General features: G+C 49.6%; 1 protein-coding gene across 4 annotated transcripts in view; it reads right to left on the bottom strand.

Annotated features, from left to right (window-relative positions):
* The window catches only part of LOC123370842 (dedicator of cytokinesis protein 2-like), a 336,056-nt gene that overhangs the window by 233,064 nt on the left and 80,331 nt on the right, over positions 1–22,661 (bottom strand). For all 4 annotated transcript variants that reach the window (XM_045017656.1, XM_045017657.1, XM_045017655.1 and 1 more), the window contains 2 exons: positions 20,670–20,773; positions 11,229–11,418 (listed from right to left, as the gene is read on the bottom strand). In XM_045017656.1, the coding sequence (XP_044873591.1) occupies positions 11,229–11,418; positions 20,670–20,773 (294 nt within the window). The remainder of the gene's footprint in view (positions 1–11,228; positions 11,419–20,669; positions 20,774–22,661) is intronic.

Here is a 22,661-nt window from a genome sequence, read left to right on the forward strand (position 1 = left end):
GAGCCAGGATGCCCGGCACATAACCACAGATGTTGCAATGGATCATGCTGCCGTGTCTGCGGAGTCAAGAGAGGCCTGCAAGGTCATCCTGGCTGAGATGTCCTTCAGCAATATTCACTTTAAATTGTTCTTTTTTATCATCAGGCGGCAAATTGTCAATAAATTCTGATATTTGCGAAAAGATGGTGTGGATGTATTTCACCAGTAGAGCTGCATAACTAGCTAAGCGTAACTGAAGTGTTGCAGAGGAATAGGCCTTGCGGCCTAAGAAATCCAATCTTTTCCAATCTTTGTCATATGGGGTTGTTCTAGAGTGGTGTTCTTTTCCCCTCTCGTTTACAGCCTCCACCACTAGTGAATTGGTGTGGGGTGTGTAAATGAAAACTCAGCACCTTTAGATGTCACATAATATTATTTGACCCATCTTTTGCATGATCGGGGAGCTGTTGCTGGTGTCTGCCTTATGGTTTTTGCAGGCTCCATAATAGCATCATCGATCGGCAAAGCTATCCTTGCTGATGGAGATCACTGGAGTATGTCCAGTAGCTTATGTTGAGATTCAGGTACCTGTTCTAAAGAAACATCTAAGGATTCTGTTACCTAAAGGCCTTAAAATCATCCCCAGTGCTGGGGGCATTATGGTTTCATCCGGTGACGAAGATGAGAGGTGTGCAGGTGATGAGGCTTCCTGGTCAGGTATGTTCTGTTTCCTCCATCACTTCCTCTTGTGTTTCTGAGGATGCTGGGATAGATGGGAATGGGGATTGTGCAGCTCTTGATCTTGGTGGACTAGGAGGCCTGTGGTGTTTTACCCTGTACATTGCCCACGGATTCCAGTAAGGCCAGTTCAGTGGGAAAGGCATGGGTGCCCATACCAAGCACGTGCCTCTGCAGATGGGTGACATGCTGGTAGCTGAGATGGTCCAGATTTCAGTGAGGAGTGACGAGGAGTATATATCACTGCATCCTCCTCTTCACCATCACTGGATGGAGTGGGAGCTGATCCAGATGCAGTATTCAAGTGGCTCAGTACCAATCTGGATGGAGTACCTTTGGTACCGAGTAGAGAGAAATCAGGTGTTGAAGAGACTTTTAGGTCTGCATGTCTCGTGAACTGTTGTGGAACTGTGGGCTTTGGTACTGGGGATGGCGGCCCGGGAATGTGAATTGTAGTCGCTGGTGCCGAGGGCTTTGCACTGGGCGGCATAGGTACAGCAGGTGGCATCATTGCGCCGCTCAGTACCGAGTTTCTTTTCAGCTCTGCGGATGCTGAGGTTGAGGGTTTCACTTTGCTTTGTGAGCCTCTGTTTGAGCTTGCCCTCATAGGGTCTATTGCTCTCCAATAGGGCGTCAAGACATCTAAAGTGGAGCACCCACAGGGACACTCCTCGAAGAAGCAGCTTTGTTCCTACTATTAAACTTTAACAATGCTTGGTTTCAGAAGGCTGTCTGGATACTGTACTCACCACTGGTCAGACTCTTGAAGGGAAGAAACTGCACCAGCGTGTATGCACAGTGGGTGCACCTTACCTTTGTTCTGAATACATGCATTCCAGGTACTAAGGGGCAAAAAGAAACCTCCTAGGCCTGTATTAGGATAAATAGCTTCACAAACCTCTTTTTGTTACTATGAAAAAAATCAATTATATGTCTTGATACTGACAGTTTTCCTATTTCCTTAAGACAAAGCTTACTTCAGTTTATGTAAGATGTTATGGGATACTTAACATAAGTTAACAGGATTATAACAGGCCAATTTGGGCTATATAACTGCTATATTAATGCTTCATAATATGCATACTTAAATGCTTGGAATATATATTGTTGGTAGTATTATTAACATAATATATATGTATGCTAGTTAGCATATATTAGTCAACAGTAGCCTTCAACCTGTTATGCACCATCCGCTCTGTTACCTAGTGAACCCATCAACTCTTAGACCATGACCAGACCTCTGCAGTCTTCACATTCCAGAATAGGATCTGTGGCAGAGCTCTGACCTTGCTCCTGTGGGTCCTGCGCTTCTAGGCGGTTTATGCTGCCTCAGTGGCTCACTGTGACCCTCCACGTAGCCCTTCTCTCTCTAGGGCCAGGGGCACAGTCTACTGAGCCCTTTTCATCATAGGCTGCAAGGAGGTTGGTGAGAGAACTCCCACAGTCTCTGTTCAGCCTCCTGTCCTGACGGGGCCTGACTTCCCCTCCCAGGAGCTGTTCCTGTAGTGGTGGGTTGGGGGGAACCCGGGCCCACCCTCTACTCTGGGTTCCAGCCCAGGGACCCTAATGGTAGCAGCTGTTGGCAGTCAACCTTTCACTGCCAGAGTTGCTACATTTCCCTGGGCCACTTCCCCACAGCTCTCCTGCTTCTCCCTTCTTCACCCTCACCTTAGGGCTCCTTTAACGATGTTTTAGGGTGTCTTCAGTAACCAGCCCTTCAGCCGCACTTCCTCTCCTCTGGCTCCTCTGCCTGACTGGAGTGAGCCCTTTTTTATAGTATCAGCAGGGCCTTTATTAGAGTCAGGTGGTCACATTAACTGAATGGCCTCACCTGACTCTTTACAGCTTAATTAGAGTCAGGTGTTCTCATTAGCCTGGAGCAGCCCCTGCTCTGGTCAGTCAGGGAACAGAAAACTGTTAACCCAGTGGCCAGTATATCTGCCTTCTGCTATTCTGGTGTACCCAACTGGCCTGGGTCTATCACAGATCCTATACCATGAGGGACACATCTATGTGCCTGATGGGATTACTCGGCTTTGAGTCCTACAATTCTGCCATCATGCTCCCCTAGCAGGCCACTTTGGCCATTCCAAGATTCAAGACCTGGTTTCCAGGAAGTTTTGGTGGCCAGCCATATGCGCCTCTGTTGCATCCTGTGTAGATTCCTGAGATCTTTGCACCCGGACTAAGACTGCCCCATTCAAGACTGCTGGGTCTCATCCAGCCCCTATCCACTCCGCCCTGGACTTGGGTCATCCTTCCCATGGACTTTATTATAGAATTACCACCTTCCCAAGGCCACAGTGCAATTCTAGTGGTGTTGACCACTTAACCAAGCTGGCATATTTTGTTCCATGCCAGGTGCTTCCTTCTGCTCAGGAGACAGTTCGCCTATTTGTGAACAACATCTTTTGTCTCCATGGCTTGCCTACAGGCATGGTACCTGATCAAGGAGTCCAGTTTATTTCCTACTTCTGGCAAGAATTTATATGCCATCTGAGTATTGACACCCTAACTTCAATGGCCTTTTATACAAGCACCAACAGTCAGGCAGAGTGGGTCAATGAAGTCATAGAATCATAGAATATCAGGGTTGGAAGGGACCTCAGGAGGTCATCTAGTCCAACCCCCTGCTCAAAGCAGGACCAATTCCCAACTAAATCATCCCAGCCAGGGCTTTGTCAAGCCTGACCTTAAAAACCTCCTTGAACAGTACCTACGTTACTTTCTAAACTTATCATTGAGATAATTGGCTGTCCCTGATTCCTCACCTCATGCCACGTTTGCATACATCAGTGCTACAAATGCCTGCAGCAAGCACCACCACTGTGCTCATCCAAAGATCCTCGCCAAACTGTCAACACTTGCCATTACCAAAATCATTGCCCACAACTCCGGGGCAGTTAAAAATCGCCAAGACGACGTATGAATGGTATGCCAACCAGTTCCGCCAGCCAATACCTGGTTTTAGGGTAGGGGATAAGGGGTGGTTATCCACCTGGAATCTGAGATCAACTTGCCTCCCCTCAAAGCTGGACTATCAGTACACAAGGTCTTTCCAGATCACGAAACAGATGAACCCTGTTATGTTCAAGTTACAGCTACAAGATTCTCTCAAGATTTACACTGCTTTTACATCTCCCTTCTAAAATTTATTATTCAAGAATCTCTTCCTGCTGCATACTAGTCCTCCTCCTCCACCTAGAACCGTTTGGGGCCAAGAAAAATAAGTGGTTCGATATATTCTAGATCGGGGTGGGCAAACTTTTTTGGACCAAGGGCCACATCTGGGTAATGTTATGGCAGGCCATGAATGCTCATGAAACTCGGGTTGGGGTTCAGGTTCTGGGGTGGGCCAGAAATGAGGAGTTCAGGGTGCAGGAGGGGCCTCCAGGTTGGGACGCAGGGGGAGTGAGGGCCCCAGCAGGCTCTGGGGTGGGGTTTGAGGTGTAAGAGGATGCTCCAGGCTCGGACTGAGGGGTTCAGTGTGGGAGGGGTCTCTGGGCTGGGGCAGGGGATTGGGGCACGAGAGGGGCTCAGGGGTACAGGCTCCGGGCGGTGCCTACCTCAAGCAGCTCCTGGAACATAAGAACGGCCGTCCCGGGTCAGACCAAAGGTCCATCCAGCCCAGTCTCCTGTCTACCGACAGTGGCCAATGCCAGGTGCCCCAGAGGGAGTGAACCTAACAGGCAATGATCAAGTGATCTCTCTCCTGCCATCCATCTCCATCCTCTGACGAGCAGAGGCTAGGATCACCATTCTTACCCATCCTGGCTAATAGCCATTTATGGACTTAGCCACCATGAATTTATCCAGTTCCCTTTTAAACACTGTTACAGTCCTAGCCTTCACAACCTCCTCAGGCAAGGAGTTCCACAGGTTGACTGTGCGCTGCGTGAAGAAGAACTTCCTTTTATTTGTTTTAAACCTGCTGCCTATTAATTTCATTTGGTGACCCCTAATTCTTGTATTATGGGAATAAGTAAATAACTTTTCCTTATCCACTTTCTCAATATCACTCATGATTTTATATACCTCTATCATATCCCCCCTTAGTCTTCTCTTTTCCAAGCTGAAGAGTCCTAGCCTCTTTAATCTTTCCTCGTATGGGACCCTCTCTAAACCCCTAATCATTTTAGTTGCCCTTTTCTGAACCTTTTCTAGTGCTAGAATATCTTTTTTGAGGTGAGGAGACCACATCTGTACACAGTATTTGAGATGTGGGCGTACCATGGATTTATATAAGGGCAATAATATATTCTCAGTCTTATTCTCTATCCCCTTTTTAATGATTCCTAACAGCCTGTTTCCTTTTTTGACCGCCTCTGCACACTGCGTGGACATCTTCAGAGAACTATCCACGATGACTCCAAGATGTTCCCCCCTCCAGCTCCTATTCAGAGGTATACCTATCTATCTCATAGAAAAGACAGTTACCTGTTCCATAACTGGTGTTCTTCAAGAGGTGTTGCTCATGTCTATTCCACAGTAGGTGTGCGCGCTCACCCCGTGCACCGATGCCGGAAGTTTTTCCCTTAGCAGTACCCGTACTGGGGGAGCACTGCAGCGACCCCTGGAATGGCGCCTCCATAGCGCACTATAATGGGAGCCATGCGCTCCCCCGCACCCTCGGTTCCTTCTTGCTGGACAACTCTGACAGAGGGAAAGGAGGGCGGGATGTGGAATAGACAGGAGCAACACATCTCGAAGAACACCAGTTACGGAACAGGTAACTGTCCTTTCTTCTTCGAGTGATTGCTCCTGTGTATCCCACAGTAGGTGATTCCAAGCTATATCTGTTGGAGGTGGGTAGGAGTTCACAAGTTCCCGGGACACAGTACCGCTCTGCCGAACCCGGCGTCATCCCTAGTTTGGGAGACAATCGCATAATGCGCAGTGAACGTGTGAACTGAAGACCAGGTGGCGGCCCTACAGATGTCCTGGATAGGAACATGGGCTACATAGGCAGCCGACAAGGCCTGAGCTCTCGTTGAGTGCGCCCTGACAATCGGTGGCGGGGGAACTCCTGCCAGATCATAGCACGTGCGTATGCACAAGGTGATCCAGCGAGAAAGGTGCTGGGTGGAAATAGGCTGCCCCTTCATATGCTCGGCTAAGGCATTGAAGAGTTGCAAGGATTTTCAGAACGGTTTAGTCCGATCCAGGTAGAAGGCCAGTGCCCTAAGCACATCGAGCATGTGAAGGTGGTATTCCTCATTGGAGGAATGGGGCTTGTGACAGAGCACGGGGAGAAAGATGTCCTGTTCCATATGGAAGTGGAGACCACCTTCGGGAGGAATGCAGGGTGTGGGCGAAGTTGGACCTTATCCTTGTGGAAGACCATATATGGAGGTTCCAAGGTCAAGGCCCTGAGTTCTGAGACACGTTGGGCTGAAGTGATTGCTACAATGAAAGCTACCTTCCATGAGAGGTGAGACAAGGAACACATGGCCAAGGGTTCAAAGGGAGGCCCCGTGAGGCGGGACAACACCAGGTTTAAGTCCCATTGTGGTACAGGGGATCTAGCATACGGGAATGAATGGTCAAGGCCTCTCAGGAAGTGGGAGGTCATAGTATGGGAGAAGACCGAGTGCCCTTGCAGATGGAAGGCCGATATGGCCGCCAAGTATACCCTGACTGTCGATTTGTCCCTTGGCCTAGATAGTGAGGCCGACAGGGCCTTGGACGCCCCGACCACCAAGCGGGTTCCCGTCTGGCTGGGCATCGGTCTTCAGTACACAGTACACCATTGTCCCTGCCATGGGGCCCCTTGCCACTGTCCATGCTGCAGGCCAGGTGGCGCTATCTGTTCCAGCTGATCAGTACAGCCCAGCACAGCCCAGCGAGGGGCGGCTGGGTGCCGAGGCTGATGTCACCACCGACCGAACGGTACCATAGGAACGGCAGTGCCTACGATGCCGTCTTCCATGGGACTGGGACCCCGACATCGAGGACTGGTACCCCCTGGAAGTACTGTTCCAAGATTTGCTTGGGCGCCTGGAGCTGCGGTGCCATGGTGCCAGTGATGCGCGGCAGGAGCTCCATGTGTGACGTCTGACAGAGCGGGAGTTTCGACGTCTGTTGCGCCGAGACCAGCTACGATAGCTGCATTGTGCAGAGGAGCGCCTTCAACGTCTATCTTGGTGCCTGCGCCCACTGCTGCATGGCATGGAGGGACCCTGAGACTCCTCCCGGATGGCACTGAACCAGGTAACCTGGCTGGCATCGAGGGTGGTGGACGTGAGCTACAAGCAGACCTGTCGCTGCGTGCCAAACGAGGTAGAGAACAGTCTTCAGGGTCTTCAGAGTGAGAGCTACGCTGTACTGGGGAGGCCTGTCGAGCACCCAGCAGCAGTTTGCCTTGGGACCAGGGGCCTGCCACCGGCGGCACCCTAGGCACCAGCAAGCTCAAAATGTCTTGAGCGGCCTGTAGAGCCTCCAGCGTCGATGGGATCTGGACCGCAGGGGAGGAGCGTGTTGAGGCTGCCAGGCTACTCCGCTCAGCACGAGGAGGAGGTTTCGAGCCTGGGGGGGACCAAGGGCTGCCCAATGCAGGACCAGCCTTTCTCCCTTCCTTCTCTCGGTGCCTTTGCTTCTTGGAAGGGGAGCGGTGCTGCCTGGGGGAGGGGGCTTCGCTGCGCACCGACGATGCGGTGCCCAGCACTGAGTCCACTCGGCGTACTGGAGTTGAAGCCAGCGCCGATTCCATGAGGAGAGTGCGAAGCCTGATGTCCCTCTCCCTTCTTAGTTCATGGCTTCAAAGACCTGCAGATCTTGCAGCGTTCACTCCTGTGAGTTTTGCCCAAGCAGTGGAGACACTCAGCGTGCGGATCACTCCTTGGCATGGAACGGCGACAGGAGTCACACGACTCGAAGCCTAGGACACGGGGATGCCCCGGGCCCACTTTAACAACTGAAAAAACTACTTATGATGAGCTACTAACAACTAGCTAAAGGTACCACTGAGATCAACTGGAAAGGCTGCAGCAGAGCTGGAGCAAGAAGTTTGACGCCCCTTCACTGTTGGCAAGGAGGAACTGAGGGTGGGGGGAGCGCGTGGCTCCCCTTCTAGCGCAATATAGAGGCACCACTCCAGGGGTCGCAGCGGTGCTCCCCCCCTACGGGTACAGCTACGGGAAAAGCTTCCGGCACCGGTGCACACGCACATACCTACTGCGGAATACACATGAGCAAGCACTCGAAGAAGAACTGGAAGGGACCCCAAAAGGTCATTGAGTCCAGCCCCTGCCTTCACTAGCAGGACCAAGTACTGATTTTGCCCCAGATCCCTAAGCGGCCCCCACAAAGATTGAACTCCCAACCCTGGGTTTAGCAGGCCAATGCTCAAACCACTGAGCTATCCCTCTGTGTGCTACAGTGTCCTCAGGCACTGCCTTGCAGTTCCCATTGGCCACAGTTCCCGGCCACTGGCAGCTGCGGGGGCAGTGCACAGAGCCCCATGGTTTCCCCTATGCATAGGAGCAGGAGTGGGGACATGCCGCTGCTTCCAGGAGCCGCGGCACATGCATGCGGAGTGGCCCCTGACCCTGCTCTCCAGCAGGAGCTTGAGGGCCAGATTAAATTGGCTGGTAGGCCAGATGTGGCCCATGGGCCATAGTTTGCCCACCCCTGTTCTAGACTCTTGCTGGTTATCTAATTGACTGGGACAGGTACGGCTCAGACAAATGTTCCCGAGAACCTGCGGAACACATCCATGCCCGAGATCTCCTGCAAGTCTTTCACCACATGTACCCCGAGAAACCAGGCTCCAAGGCCTCCAGACGGCACCCTCGATGGGGAGGGGGTACTGTCAGGGCCTGTAGCAGAGCTAGTCTCCACGCAGCCTCATCAGTACAGCTGGCCTGTAGCAGGCTGCCTGACTGGCCATATCGCCGGATCGGCTGGCAGGTCTGGAAGGCTGACTCTTAGCTGCAGCTACTGCTGTTGGCCTAACTGGCTTCTCAATGCTCATGCCCAACATTGTGCCTGCGCTTGTGTTACCCTCTTCCTGCTGCTCCTGCCTTGCACCCAGCCTTGCCTCTGTCCTGCCCTTGCCTTGAACCCTTCTTTCCCTGCTTACTCCACTTCCTGATCTCTGGAGTGACCTGGGGCTCTGGCTTCTCACTACTGACTCTGGCTTGACCCCTTGCAGTTTCCCAAGCATTTTCCTCACAGGCAAGAGGCTGCCCATGGATGCTGATACACTGTAACTAACAGAAAAAACAGGAGTACTTGTGGCACCTTAAAGACTAACAAATTTATTGTAGCATGAGCTTTCGTGAGCTAAAGCTCACTTCTTCGGATGCATAGAATGGAACACACAGACAGGAGATATTTATACATACAGAGAACATGAAAAGGTGGAAGTATGCATACCAACAGGCAGAGTCTAATCAATTGAGATGAGCTATCGTTAGCAGGAGGAAAAAAAACTTTTTGAAGTGATAATTAAGATGGCCCATAGAAGGTGTGAGGAGAACTTAACATAGGGAAATAGATTCAATTGGTGTAATGACCCAACCATTACACCAATTGAATCTATTTCCCTATGTTAAGTTCTCCTCACACCTTCTATGGGCCATCTTAATTATCACTTCAAAAAGTTTTTTTTCCTCCTGCTAACGATAGCTCATCTCAATTGATTAGACTCTGCCTGTTGGTATGCATACTTCCACCTTTTCATGTTCTCTGTATGTATAAATATCTCCTGTCTGTGTGTTCCATTCTATGCATCCGAAGAAGTGAGCTGTAGCTCACGAAAGCTCATGCTACAATAAATTTGTTAGTCTTTAAGGTGCCACAAGTACTCCTGTTTTTTTTGCGGATACAGACTAACACGGCTGCTACTCTGAAACCTGTAACTAACAGCTGTCTCATAAAGGATCTCTTGACGGGGGCTAAGTTAAGATTGTGTGGTTAATTCTGAAAAGCGATGTATGCCTGTGGGGTGGAACCCTCAGCCAGGGAAGATTAATAATGATGTTCTCACCAGCAGCAGTTACCACCTCATTCTAGGAGTTTTCTTTTATAGATTCATAAACAAATGATTTATAAACATAAACAAACAAGCCATTTGGAAGAGTTCTCCCAAATGCTCTAGACCCCTCCAGCCTTTAAACCAACTGAGATGGGAAAGGACATGGCCTTCCCCCAAGGTGGGCACTACCACGGCCACTTCTCCTCTACCGATCACCCATATGACAGGCAGGGGTCTGAGTTACCCACTTATGCACTAGAGCTTGTGGAGCACCTTTCTACCTTGTCACAAGTGACTACACCAAAAAAGGCATCTTCATGTTCAACAGCTCTGCTCCCCATGTGTCTCCTGTCTGCTGATTTGACTGACTAAAATGATTTTACTTCTTTACATTTATGACCCTGGAAAGTCAGCTCACCTCTGGTAAAGAGGGCTGGTGTCTGTTCCCATGAACCCAGCAGAGTCAGCTCAGTTCTAGGAGACACGGCTGGAGTCTGTTCTGGCTCATGCAGCATTCACAGAATTGTTACTCACATTCTAATTGCACCGTTTTCATTGCTGACAATGCATCAGCAAGAAATAGCCCTGCTTGCATCTCACAATCAGGCACAGTTAGTTTGTAGAGCTGTCAGTTTGAAAAAACATCTATTTACTTGATCTGGAGTCAACTCACTGAGAGACAACACCATACAGCCCTACACTATTTATACAGCCACTTTTCAGAATACAACCAGAGTTTACCTTTAACGTTTTCTCGCTTTTTGGTGCTTCTGTTACTGTAAGGTGGCGACGTTCACCTTGATTGCATTGGCCTCGTTAGCACTAGAAAAGTAATTTTCCCTCTCTTGATAATCACCCCTTCTTGTCAACTGTTGAGAATAGGCTGCTTCCACCTTAATTGAATTGCCCTCGTTAGCACTGACCCCCCCTCCCCCACACACACACGGTAAGGTGACTCCCATCTTTTCATGTGCTGTAATATTTATACTGCTTACTGTATTTTTCACTCCATGCATCTGATGAAATGGGTTTTATAGCCCATGAAAGCTTATGCCCAAATAAATGTGTTAGTCTCTAAGGTGCCACAAGGACTCCTAGTTGTTTTTGTATCATTAATGTTACAGTTGAGAATTTTTTGCATTTAATTATGATATCATCTGCCAGATATCATGTGCCAATGTCCTGGGTGTGTATAAGAAGCTCTCCTGTGATGTGTCCCCAGGAACAGGCTGATTTAGTGCTGCTGGGGGCCAATTCCTCAGAATTCCCTCACTTTAGCGAGGTTACACTTTAGACATTTAATTAATGCTTTTAACCTAAACATACACGTTTGTCAAAGGTATGCTGGGCTGTGCAGCTGTGTGCAAGGTGGACACACACATACAGATGTGTAGGAAGTGAATACAGCTTATTTAAGAGTGTGGCAGTGTGCACACTGGCATGTTGTGATCTGCACCCTGGCATACTGCAGAAGTGTCACACTGAAGTCCGTGGTTTGTACATCTGCTGAAAGCAGGGGAAAACTCCTACATACCATTCTGGGTTAGTTTGGTGGAGCAGACGAGGGTGGAGATTTGGAAGCTGTCCCGGGAAGATATGCCCATACCAGCCATGCCACCGCTCACTCTCGATGAGGAACCAGAAAGGGTCTTTGTCTCTGACAGACTTCTCATAAAAGGCAGATTCAGGTAAGAGCTGGCATCCTCCAATTTCCTGATGTCACCCTAAAATCCAAAGCGTGTCGTCAGAATGGGCAGGACATAAAAGATTCAACCTGTATGACTCAGCATTTTTGATACATTTGGTTGATAGCAGTAACTGTATTGACATAATATACTTAGACTTGGTAAGGTATCGACTTAGTCCCATATGACATTCTGGTAAAATAATTAGCACTACACTAAGTCAGTGAAGAAGATGGATTTAAAAGATTACAAACTGGCTAACTGCTAGATCTCAAAAAGTAAGTGTGACGTTGCACTCCGTATGTTTTATAGAAATATGCTTATGAGTGTAAATGTGATGCAACTGGAATATTCTTTCTGCAAAAGGTCTCTTGTAAGGTATTATTACAAAGCTTATAATCTACTGAGTGTGTTCATCCTATTTGTATGAATGTATCATTCTTGTATCTGAAACCAGGAATATGAAATATAACTCTGAAGTCCTATGGTAATTATGCAAAGTGTGGGCCATTAATGGTGGTTTGGAAGCTTGATGGCTCCCACTGACTAGGACAATTGGTTGTAAATGGCTGTTTACTTGCAAACCTCCCTGGGTACGTGCGGGCCAGCCCTGGAAGAATGAAGAATGAGGTCTCATAGGACAGGTGACCATGTCACAGGATACTGGAATCCATCTTAAACCTGGTGCTTTTCCATTTAGAAGGAAGGGTGGGGATCCAGAGAGACAAAGGGTTCCAGCATTTGGGCCAAAACGATAAAAGGGGGTGGAACAAAACAAAGGGGGCTGCCGGTCATGAGAACGCCCCTGCTTTCCACATAAGCTGCCTGCTGGAACTAACAGACTGTACCGGGGACAGGATCGGGCCCAGACTAGGAAGGAGTCTAGTCTGTGAAAGAAGCTCATTGGAAGATCTCTGAGGGTGAGATTTACCTGTATTCAGTTTCTCAATGTATTAGGCTTAGACTTGCATGTTTTGTTTTATTCTGCTTGGTAACTTACTTTGTTCTGTCTGTTATTACAGGAACTCCTCACTTAACATTGTAGTTATGTTCCTGAAAAATGCAACTTTAAGCGAAACGATGTTAAGCAAATCCAATTTCCCCAGACAAAAGAAAACACACACACACACACACACACACACACACAGAGTATAAGTTTTAAACAAACAATTGAATACTGGTACACAGTGATGATGATTGTGAAGCATAGTTGAGGTGGAGGGGTCAGAGGGTGGGATATTTCCCAGGGAATGCCTTACTGCTAAATGAACTAGCAATTGACTGAGCCCTCAAGGGTTAACTCTCACACTCTACAAGGCAGCAGGAAAGGAGGGAGGGCAGACAGAGACAGACACACCCTGTGTGTGAGAGGAAAAAATGCGCATTTCCCCTTTAAGTAGCTGACCCCAGGCTTACACTGCCTTGTTCATTAAAATCAACTTGCTGAGATCTGAGACCAGCAGCTACTGCCTAGAAGCTCCCTCCATTGTGTCCCCCCTGCCAGGGCCGGCTCCAGACCCCAGCGTGCCAAGCGTGCGCTTGGGGCGGCATTTTGCCAGCAGAGCGGCAGGCGGCTCCAGTGGACCTTCCGCAGTCATGCCTGCAGATGCTCCACCGGAGCCGCGGGACCAGCGCGCCCTCCACAGGCACATCTGCAAGAGGTCCCCCGGAGCCGCGGGACCGGCGACCGGCAGCGCGCCCCCTGCGGCGTGCCGCCCTGCTTGGGGCGGCCAAATTCCTAGAGCCACCCCTGCCCCCTGCTCTATGGAAGATGGGGTAAGCGGGGTGCAGGAGCAGGGGGGAGGGCGAGACACCCTGACATTAGCCCCCTTCTTCTCCTCTCCCCCCGTACAGCAAGCAGGAGTCTCTGGGAGCAGCTCCAAGGCAGAGGGCAGGAGTAGCACATGGCAGTGGGGGGAGGGGCAGCTGCTGCACAAGGAACTTAGGGGAGCGGGGAGCTGATGGGGGGCTGCCGGTCCACCCTGGTTCCAACCACCCACCAGCTAGCTGCAAGGGGCTGCTCTTCCTGCAAGGCAGTAGACAAAGCAGGCGGCTGCCAAACAACGTTAGAAGGGAGCATTGCACAACTTTAAATGAGCATGTTCCCTACTTGATCAGCAACTTAACAGCAAAACAACATTAACCGGGATGACTTTAAGTGAGGAGTTCCTGTACTTGAAATCCTACTTTTTATAAGTAATAAAATCACACTTGTTTATTAGTAAACCCAGAGTCAGTGATTAATACCTGGGGGAGCAAACAACTGTGCACATCTCTGTTAGAGAGGGTGGACAAATTATGAGTTTATCCTGTATAAGCTTGTCAGGGTTCCTTCCCCACTCTAAACTCTGGGGTACAGGTGTGGGGCCCTACATGAAAGACTCCCTAAGCTTATCTTTAGCCCCAAGGCACAAATTCCTTCCTTGCCTTAGTATCGCTGCCACCACCAAGGGATTTAAACAAACATTCAGGAAGGGACACTTGGAGTCCTACTGTCCCCAAATATCCCCCCAAGCCCCTACACCCCCTTTCCTGGGGAGGCTTGAGAATAATATCCTCACCAATTGGTACAAGTGAACACAGACCCAAACCCTTGGATCTTAAGAACAATGAAAAATCAATTGGGTTCTTAAAAGAAGAATTTTAATTAAAGAAATGGTAAAAGAATCACCTCTATAAAATCAGGATGGTAAGTACTTTACAGAATAACAAAAGACTCAGAAACACAGAGGATTTCCCCTCTAGGCAAAACCTTAAAGTTACAAAAACAGGGATAAACCTCCCACTTAGCACAGGGAAAATTCACTAGCTAAAACAAAAGATTTCACCTAACGCATTTCTTTCCTATTACTTACTATTTCTGCACCACTAGATGCTTAGTTCAGATATGCTTAAGGAGATGTATTTTCCCCCTGCCCTGTTTCCTGGCTGGCTCCAAGAGACACAGACAAAAAACCTTCTCCCACAGATTTGAAAGCATCTTCTCCCCTTATTGGTCCTTTTGGTCAGGTGCCCCCAGGTTATCTGAGCTTCTTAACCCTTTACAGGTAAAAGAGGAATTAACCCTTTACAGGGTAAAGAGGGATTTTATGCTACCCTTAGCTGTATGTTTATGACAAAGCTTTATACAGAGTAAAATTGATTTGTTTGGGGTTTGGATCCCATTGAGAACTGGGTGTCTGGGTGCTGGAGATAGGTGACCTGCTGAGCAGTTTTTGGTTAAAGTCTGCAACTTTGGGGGTGCTGACCAGACCTGGGTCTGTGTTGCAGCAGGCTAGCGTGCCCGGCTCAACAAGGCAGGGGTCTGGAGTCCCAAGCTGGCAGGGAAAACGGGCTCAGAGCTAATCTCAGCATGTCAGGTGACAGTCCAATCCCGCAACGAAGTTGGGGCGCTGCACATCGATGCTGGGGGTGCCATTTCCAGCTGAGGGCAGAGGGCAGACTCCATCAGGAGGAGCTTTAAACGATAGTCCCGCTCTCTTTTAGTCCTGGGTCTAAAGCTCCTGCAAACTGGGCACTTGTCTGTCTGATGACCTTCTCCTAGGCACTTAAGACAAGCAGCATGCAGATCACCTCCAGGCATAGGTTTCACACACCTTAAACCCCTGGGACCAAGGCATGCCCCAGTGCCTGGGGAAAATGGGGGGGAGCCCCCCAAAGTAAGCTTAACTACTATACAACTACTGTTACTACAACTCAATTAAACTATTTACAAATAAGAAAAGGGAACCACTAGGTAGTCATTTGCGAATGCAAGAGACTGAGCTGCTCCAACGACTGTCACTGGTGGTAAGAAGGAACTGGGCAGGCAGTGGGTCGTCAGGGACCTATATACACACACCGCCATGAAGGCGCCTCTCCAGGGATCTCCACAGCCAACCCGACGGGAACCACTAGGGGAAAATCCCTCCGAAGATCATGCACCAGTGCGCGCACACACCCCTATTGGAATGCACATGAGCAATCACTCGAAGAAGTAATTATTCTGTTCTACTCGGCTCTGATTAGGCCTCAACTGGAATATTGTGTCCAGTTCTGGGCACCATATTTCAGGAAAGATGTGGACAAATTGGATAGAGTCCAGAGAAGAGCAACAAAAATGATTAAAGGTCTAGAAAATATGAGCTATGAGGGAAGATTGAAAAAAATTGGGTTTGTTTAGTCTGGAAAAAAGAAGCCTGAGAGGAGATACAATAACAGTTTTCAAGGATGTAAAAGGTTGTTACAAGGAGGAGGAAGAAAAAATGTTTTCTTAACCTCTGAGGATAGGACAAGAAGCAAATGGGCTTAAATTCCAGCAAGGGAGGTTTAGGTTGGACATTTGGAAAAAACTTCCTAACTGTCAGGGTGGTTAAGCACTGGAATAAACTACCTAGGGAGACTGTGGAATCTCCATCATTGGAGATTTTTAAGAGCAGCTTCGATAAACCCCTGTCAGGAATTGTCTAGAAAATTAGTCCTGCCACGAGTGCAGGGGCCTGGACTAGATGACCTCTCGAGATCCCTTCCAGTTCTATGATTACGAACCAGAAACTACTGAGGTAAACTACACTACAAAGCTAGGGGAAGGCGAGGAGAACATGCAAGCAAGCCACTCGCAGGTCCAACAATCGTCACAGGCAGTAAGAAGGAAGTGAAGGGGGGTTAGGTTGGCAGGGTCATATATTGAGCGCCATGAAGGTGCCACTCCAGGGGGCTCCATAGCCAACCCGACAGGACCTGCTGAGGGACAAACTTTCCGGCAAATGTGCATGCAGCATTCACACACCTGATTGGAATTCACGTGAAGAAGCACTCGAAGAAGAACTGGGTTGGTTTGGTATGATTTGTTCTTGTCAAATCCATATTGGTGGCTACTTATAACCCTGTTATCCTCTAGGACAGTGCTTGCTTATTGATTGTTCAATAATTTGTTCCAGTATCTTTCCAGTTATATGAATATTCATATGGTAATAGTCCCTCTACATGACTCTGCTCCATTTATTAATTATTTGTATTGCAGTAGTATCTAGGAGCCCCAATCAGGGATCAAGGCTCTGTTGTGTAAGAAACAGAACACAGTGAGGTTCAGTTCTGGGCACACTGCATTTCCAGAAAAATACCAAACAATATATCAGAAAAGAAAGAAAAGTGATCATGGATAAGAGGGGCTGTGTTATGCACAGAGATTAAGGACACCGTGACAAGGTGCATAAACCGCACACCAGCATAGAAAGCGATAAGGAGCTACTTTGGGCTGGAGTTGCCCCACACCACCGCACCTACATGGCATGCCAAGAATGGAGGAAGTGCCACTCAGTGGTGGGCAGTCCTGGGAAGGGAGCAGGTTGTAGGAGCCGGGGAATCTCTATGAAGAGGCCCATGGAAAGGGTGACAGGTCCACCATTGGGAACATTTATAACTAGACTGGATGAAGCACTAGAAAATATATTATAGGGAGTGATCCTGAGCTGATCTCTGGCGCACAGGCTAAATGGCATCCAACAGGGTTTCCCGTCTCTGATTAATACCAGCACAGTGAAAGGAGGGAAGCAAAGACAGAACATAATAATGGCCATATCAGGTCTGACCAAGGTCCATCTAGCCCAGGATCCTGTCTTCCAACAGTGGCCAGTGCCAGGTGCTTCAGAGGGAACAAACATAGCAGGACAATGATTGAGTGATCCATCCCCTGTCATCCTGTCAGATGTTTAGGGACACCTGGATCATGCAGCTGCGTCCCTGATCATCTTGGCAAATAGCCATTGATGGACCAAGCCTCCATGAATTTATTTAATTTTTTTAATTCTAGTTAAAATGTTGACAATGAGGTCCTCAGGTTGACTCTGCATTGCGTAAAGAAGTACTTCCAAGCGCAGACATCTTAGTCTTCCAGGAAGAGCAAGAGTCAGGCTAACTCTTCTATTTAATAACATGAGACTTTAATGCAGGGCCTGGGTGAGTGGGAAAAACTGAGAGGTTATTTTGACCTTGTGTTAGATAAGAATGGAACGCAGCAGAAAAATTGCTGAGAAGAGTAAGATATCAGGAAGGAATATGTCTAAACCAAATGCAGTTGTTGCTCATTACTGTGTACAACAAAAGGTATAAGCGCTTGCCCTGATTGTTTATCTACTGGAGCCCCGCCTCGGGCGGGGGAAATCCCTGCCCGGGTGTGCTCTCCTGCGCATGTTGCAATTGCTTGACATAAAGCTGCCTCTGCTTTGTGGCTTTAAACTCACAGTGAGGACTTTGTTTTCCTCCACAGTTTTAAGCCTGCTGTCTTAATGTCATTGGGTGCCCCCTTGTTCTTGTGTTATATGTAGGGTGACCAGATGACAAAGATTAAATATCGGGACGCGCGGGGGTCGGCGCGGGGCAGGGAACGGAGCGTCCCCCCTCGCCGCCAGTGGCACAGCCCCGTCTCCACCCAACTCTTGGCTCTGACCCCCGATACACCCCCTAGATCCCCCATCCCCTCACTCCCGGGCCCAGCCTGGGCTCCGAGCTCTGCAGCCGAGCCGCGATCCGGGCCCCTCCTGCAGCTCCCGGCCCAGCCGCTCCCAGGCTCCGTCGCCCCGGGCCCGGGACACTCGCCCCCCGCAGCCCCAGGCAGCCCCGCTCCGGCCACGGGGAGCTCAGGGACCCACCTGGGCAGGGGGTGAACCAGGCAGCCGGGCCCGGCCCCTCCCGGCAGGAGCACGTCCGCCTCATGTGTGTCTCTGCCCACCTGGGCCCTGCCCGCTCTGCACTGCCCCCGGGCCGCAGGGCTGGAGCAGCCTCTGCGCTGCGCTCCTGGCCCCAGCCATGGCCGGTGTGCAAACCTGGGAGGGACGAGGAACGCCTCGTGCTTGGGGAAGAGGCAGGGCTAGGGTGGGGATTTGGGGAGGGATCCAATGGGGCAGTGAGGTGCGGGGCTGGGGGCGGGTCCATAGCAGGGATTTGGGGAGGGATCCAATGGGGCAGTGAGGTGCGGGGCTGGGGGCGGGTCCATAGCAGGGATTTGGGGAGGGATCCAATGGGGGAAGGAGGGGGCCGAGTCGGGGCGGGGGGGCGAGAGCCCCTCCAGGCTCCACCTGTGCACCGGAGCGGAGGGCAAAATTGCTTGTTTGTCCAGTGTCCCGACTGAACATTGGTCGGGACGTGGGACAAACAAGCAAATATCAGGACAGTCCCGATAAAATCGGGACGTCTGGTCACCCTAGTTATATGAAGGGGTAAATAACACTTCCTTGTTCATTTTCTCCACGCCATTCATGATTGTATAGACCTTTATCATATCCCCCCCTTAGTCATCTCTCTTCTAATATGAAAAGTCCCAGTCTTTTTAATCTCTCCGCATATGGAATCTGTTCCATACCCCTCATCATTTTTGTTGTCCTTCTTTGTACCTTTTCCAATTCTAATGTATCTTTTTTGAGATAGAGCAACCAGAACTGCATGCAGCATTCAAGATGTAGGCGTACAATGGAATTTTATACTGCCATGATGATATTTTCTGTCTTATTATCTATCACTTTCCTAATGGCTCCTAACGTTACTTTTTTTGACTGCTGCTCCATATTGACTGGATATTTTCAGAAAACTATTCACAATGACTCCAACAGGGGCGTCTCCAGGCCCCAGCACACCAAGCGCGTGCTTGGGGCGGCAAGCCACGGGGGGGCGCTCTGCCGGCGCCGCGAGGGCAGCAGTCAGGCAGCCTTTGGCAGCTTGCCTGCAGAGGGTCCGCTGGCCCCGCGGCTTCGGAGGATCTCCCACAGGTGTGTCTGCGGAGGGCCTGCTGGTCCCGCGGCTTCAGAGGACCTCCCACAGGCATGTCTGCGGAGGGCCTGCTGGTCCCGCGGCTTCGGAGGACCTCCCACAGGCGTGTCTGCGGAGGGCCTGCTGGTCCCGCAGCTTCAGAGGATCTCCCACAGGCGTGCCTACGGGAGGTCCGCCGAAGCCGTGGGACCAGCGGACCCTCCACAGGCAAACCGCTGGAGGCAGCCTGCCTGCCGTGCTTGGGGCGGCAAAATCCCTAGAGCCGCCCCTGGACTCCAAGATCTCTTTCTTAAGGGATAGCAGCTAATTTAGACCCCATCATTTTGTATGCATAGTTGGGACTACTTGTTCCAGTGTGCATTACTTTGCACTTATCAACACTGGATATCATCTGCCATTTTGTTATCCAATCACTCAATTTTGTGAGTCCCTTTGTAACTCTTCACAATCAGCTTTGTACTTAACTAGCTTGAGTAATTTTGTATCATCTTTAATCTTTGCCACCTCACTTTCACTCCCTTTTCCAGATCATATAAGAATAAGTTAAACGGCAAAGGTCCCAGTTCAGACCCTTGGAGGACCCCCAATATTTACCTCTTTCCATTGTAAGACTGGCCATTTATTCCTATCCTTTGTTTCCTACTTTTTAACCAGTTACGGCTCCATGAGAGGACTTTCCCTCCTATCCCGTGGCAGCTTACTTTGCTTAAGAGCCTTTGTTGAGGGACCTTGTCAAAGTCTTTCTGAAAGTCTATGTCCACTGGATCCCCTTTATCCACATGCTTGTTGACCCCCTCAAATAATTCTAATAGATTGGTGAGGCATGATTTCCCTTTACAAACGCCATGTTAACTCTTCCGCAGCATAGTGTGTTTTTCAGCAAGTCTGATCATTTTGTACTTTTCTATAGAGGAAAGGTATGTTATTCATAGGAGCCTTTTTATAGACTTTAATTAGGTGGCCCTCAATTCCTGCAGCAGAGCAAAATTGAATTATTGTGCACGCTCCCAGAACCCTGTGCTAACTCAGCACTAAAGTATGGGTCATGGCTCCTGATTTCACATCATATCCTCAACTGCTGTGGCATAGAGGTGCTGAATTATGCAGCCAAATTAACTAATTTCTTAATCGAAATGATTCATTTCTATTGAAGGCAACCCAAAAATGTGCCAGAAAACAAAGCTACAACTTATAGACATCACTGCTCTGCATTGTAACAGAAAGACTGCAATTGGCATGTACAGGGCCACTGCAAAAGAGAGAATGGAGGCTGGAGAAAGCGAAGAAAATGGACAACAGCTGGGGGAACCAGAGCCCTAGAGGATCAGAGGGTAGAAGTGACAATGGGAAGTCCTGGGAAGCATCTGGAAGGGCTGTGTTAGTGGGGCAGTGAGTACCTGCTACCGATAGACTAAAAAGCTTGCACCCATAAAGAGTAGACTCCCTAAGCTCCCATGCCCTGCATAAATAGTCTGGAGGGAGAACATGCACCTTCTTTGTGGTCTCCTTTATTCTGAACAGACAGATTTTCCTGGACCCACCAATACCTTATATAGAATGAGGTCATGTTCACCATCATGCAGGGTTGTACCATCAGGTCTCATCAGCTTCACAAAGGCCATGGAGAAAAATTTTTCACTTTTGTCCTTAGCTAGGAGACACAAAACCACAAAGTCAGGGGACGTCTACTCAGGGAGAACAAATAATTACTCAGGGCTAGTCTACACTTACCAGCCGGGTCGACGCGGTGAGTTCGACTTCTCGGAGTTCGAACTATCGCGTCTAATGTGGACGCGATAGTTCGAACTCCGGAAGCGCCACGGTCGACTCCGGTACTCCACCACTGCAAACGGCGGTGGCGGAGTCGACCTTGGAGCCGCGGACTTCGATTCCGCGGCGTCTGGACGGGTGAGTAGTTCGAACTAGGGTACTTCGAATTCAGCTACGCTATTCACGTAGCTGAATTTGCGTACCCTAGTTCGACCCCCGCCCTTAGTGTAGACCAGCCCTTACTGTAACTCTGTTTCTTCAAATGTGATGCAGATGTGTGTTCCACTTAGGTGTGCACACACAAGGCCGGCCTTAGGAGTGGGTGACCTGGGCAACTGCCCAGGGCGCTATGGTCAGGGGGGCATCATAGGGCTCAGGCCAGGAGGGGGGCTCTGGGCTGGGTTCTGGACAGAACACAGGCGCAGAGGTACGGGCTGGTAGGAAGGCTAGCGTGGGGCCAGCGCACACAGAAAAAATGCAGGGCTCTAAAGTTGTGGACCCTCAACGCTTTCCCCAGGGGTAGGGTGATGAGTGGTGAGTTCAGTCTGAGTGACTGTGCAAGAAGCCAATGGCAGCTCCGTGAACTGGGCCATGACCAATCTGTAAAAGGACTAAATCGGAGGGAGTGGGTTAGGGCGTGGCCTTGGGAGCCAGAGCCAATCCGAGGAAGAAGCCAGCTGAACGGGGTGGTGTCAGAGTGACGTGGCCAATTCAGAAAGGCTCTTTAAGGGGGATAGATAAGAGGGTGGGGCCTTGAATGTCCACCTGGCTACTCAGGAGATGAAGAAGAGTGGGTCTTTGGCCTCTGGCCAATCATAATAGAGAGGGCAGAGCTTGGTCCCATAGTGGTGAGAGGGGCTCTTGGCGGGAATCAGGGAGGACCGTGCAGTGACCACTGTAAGGGTGTGGCTTAGGAGTGGGGCAGGGGCTGGCTTGACCCACCTGGCACCAGTCACAAGCACATTGCAGGGTGGGGACTCTGAGGTGAGAGCTGGCAGAAGGGATTAATGCACAGGCCTCTCAGAGACAGCGAGAGGGGCCTTATCCCCTTCAGGGCAGGGACCCTGAGCACTAGAAGTGCCCCACTCTAGCTGTGATAGGGGGCTACCCCATGGGGATTTCCCCGTTCTGCCTACACAGACATCACCACACACAGATGGGCCTGAGAGGGACTCCCTGCCTACCCCCCCATACACAGAAGGGGTGATTGGAAGGACCCCCCCCCCACAATCATGAGAAGGAGGAACTAGCTCACACACAGAGGGTGTTTGTTGGTGTGCATCCCCCAACATACAGGGAGCTGTATGCCTCCAGAATCAGGGATTGGATTAAATACAAAATTGTTTAAAATAAATAAAAAGTGGGGTCCTTAATTGGCTGCTAGTTTTTGAGCATGCAAGGTTAATTTGTCCTCTTTGGGCGTGAGCAGCATGATGATGCCATCTTTAATTGCATGGCCCCATGCTATTTTCCCACAGGTCACCCACCTCATTCCCTGTCTAGGATGTCTACATAATTGGTTTGATTTGTTTCAAACATTTCAGAAAGAAAAATTAGAAAGAAAAAAAAATATATTCTTTATCATCAGGAATCACCATATTAAACCAATACCAAACTAGAAAATCTGTACCTGCATGTGGAAGAGTCTTTAACTGCTTGCTAGTTTACAGTGATAGTGGTATGGACGTTAATTATCTAGCATTTGGCACAGAATTAGTATACTCCTATTCACACTTTCATCAAGTTAGAATATTATCAATACTCCTATA

The sequence above is a fragment of the Mauremys mutica genome, chromosome 5 (assembly GCF_020497125.1).
Source record: "Mauremys mutica isolate MM-2020 ecotype Southern chromosome 5, ASM2049712v1, whole genome shotgun sequence".
In the NCBI taxonomy this organism is placed as follows: domain Eukaryota; kingdom Metazoa; phylum Chordata; order Testudines; family Geoemydidae; genus Mauremys; species Mauremys mutica.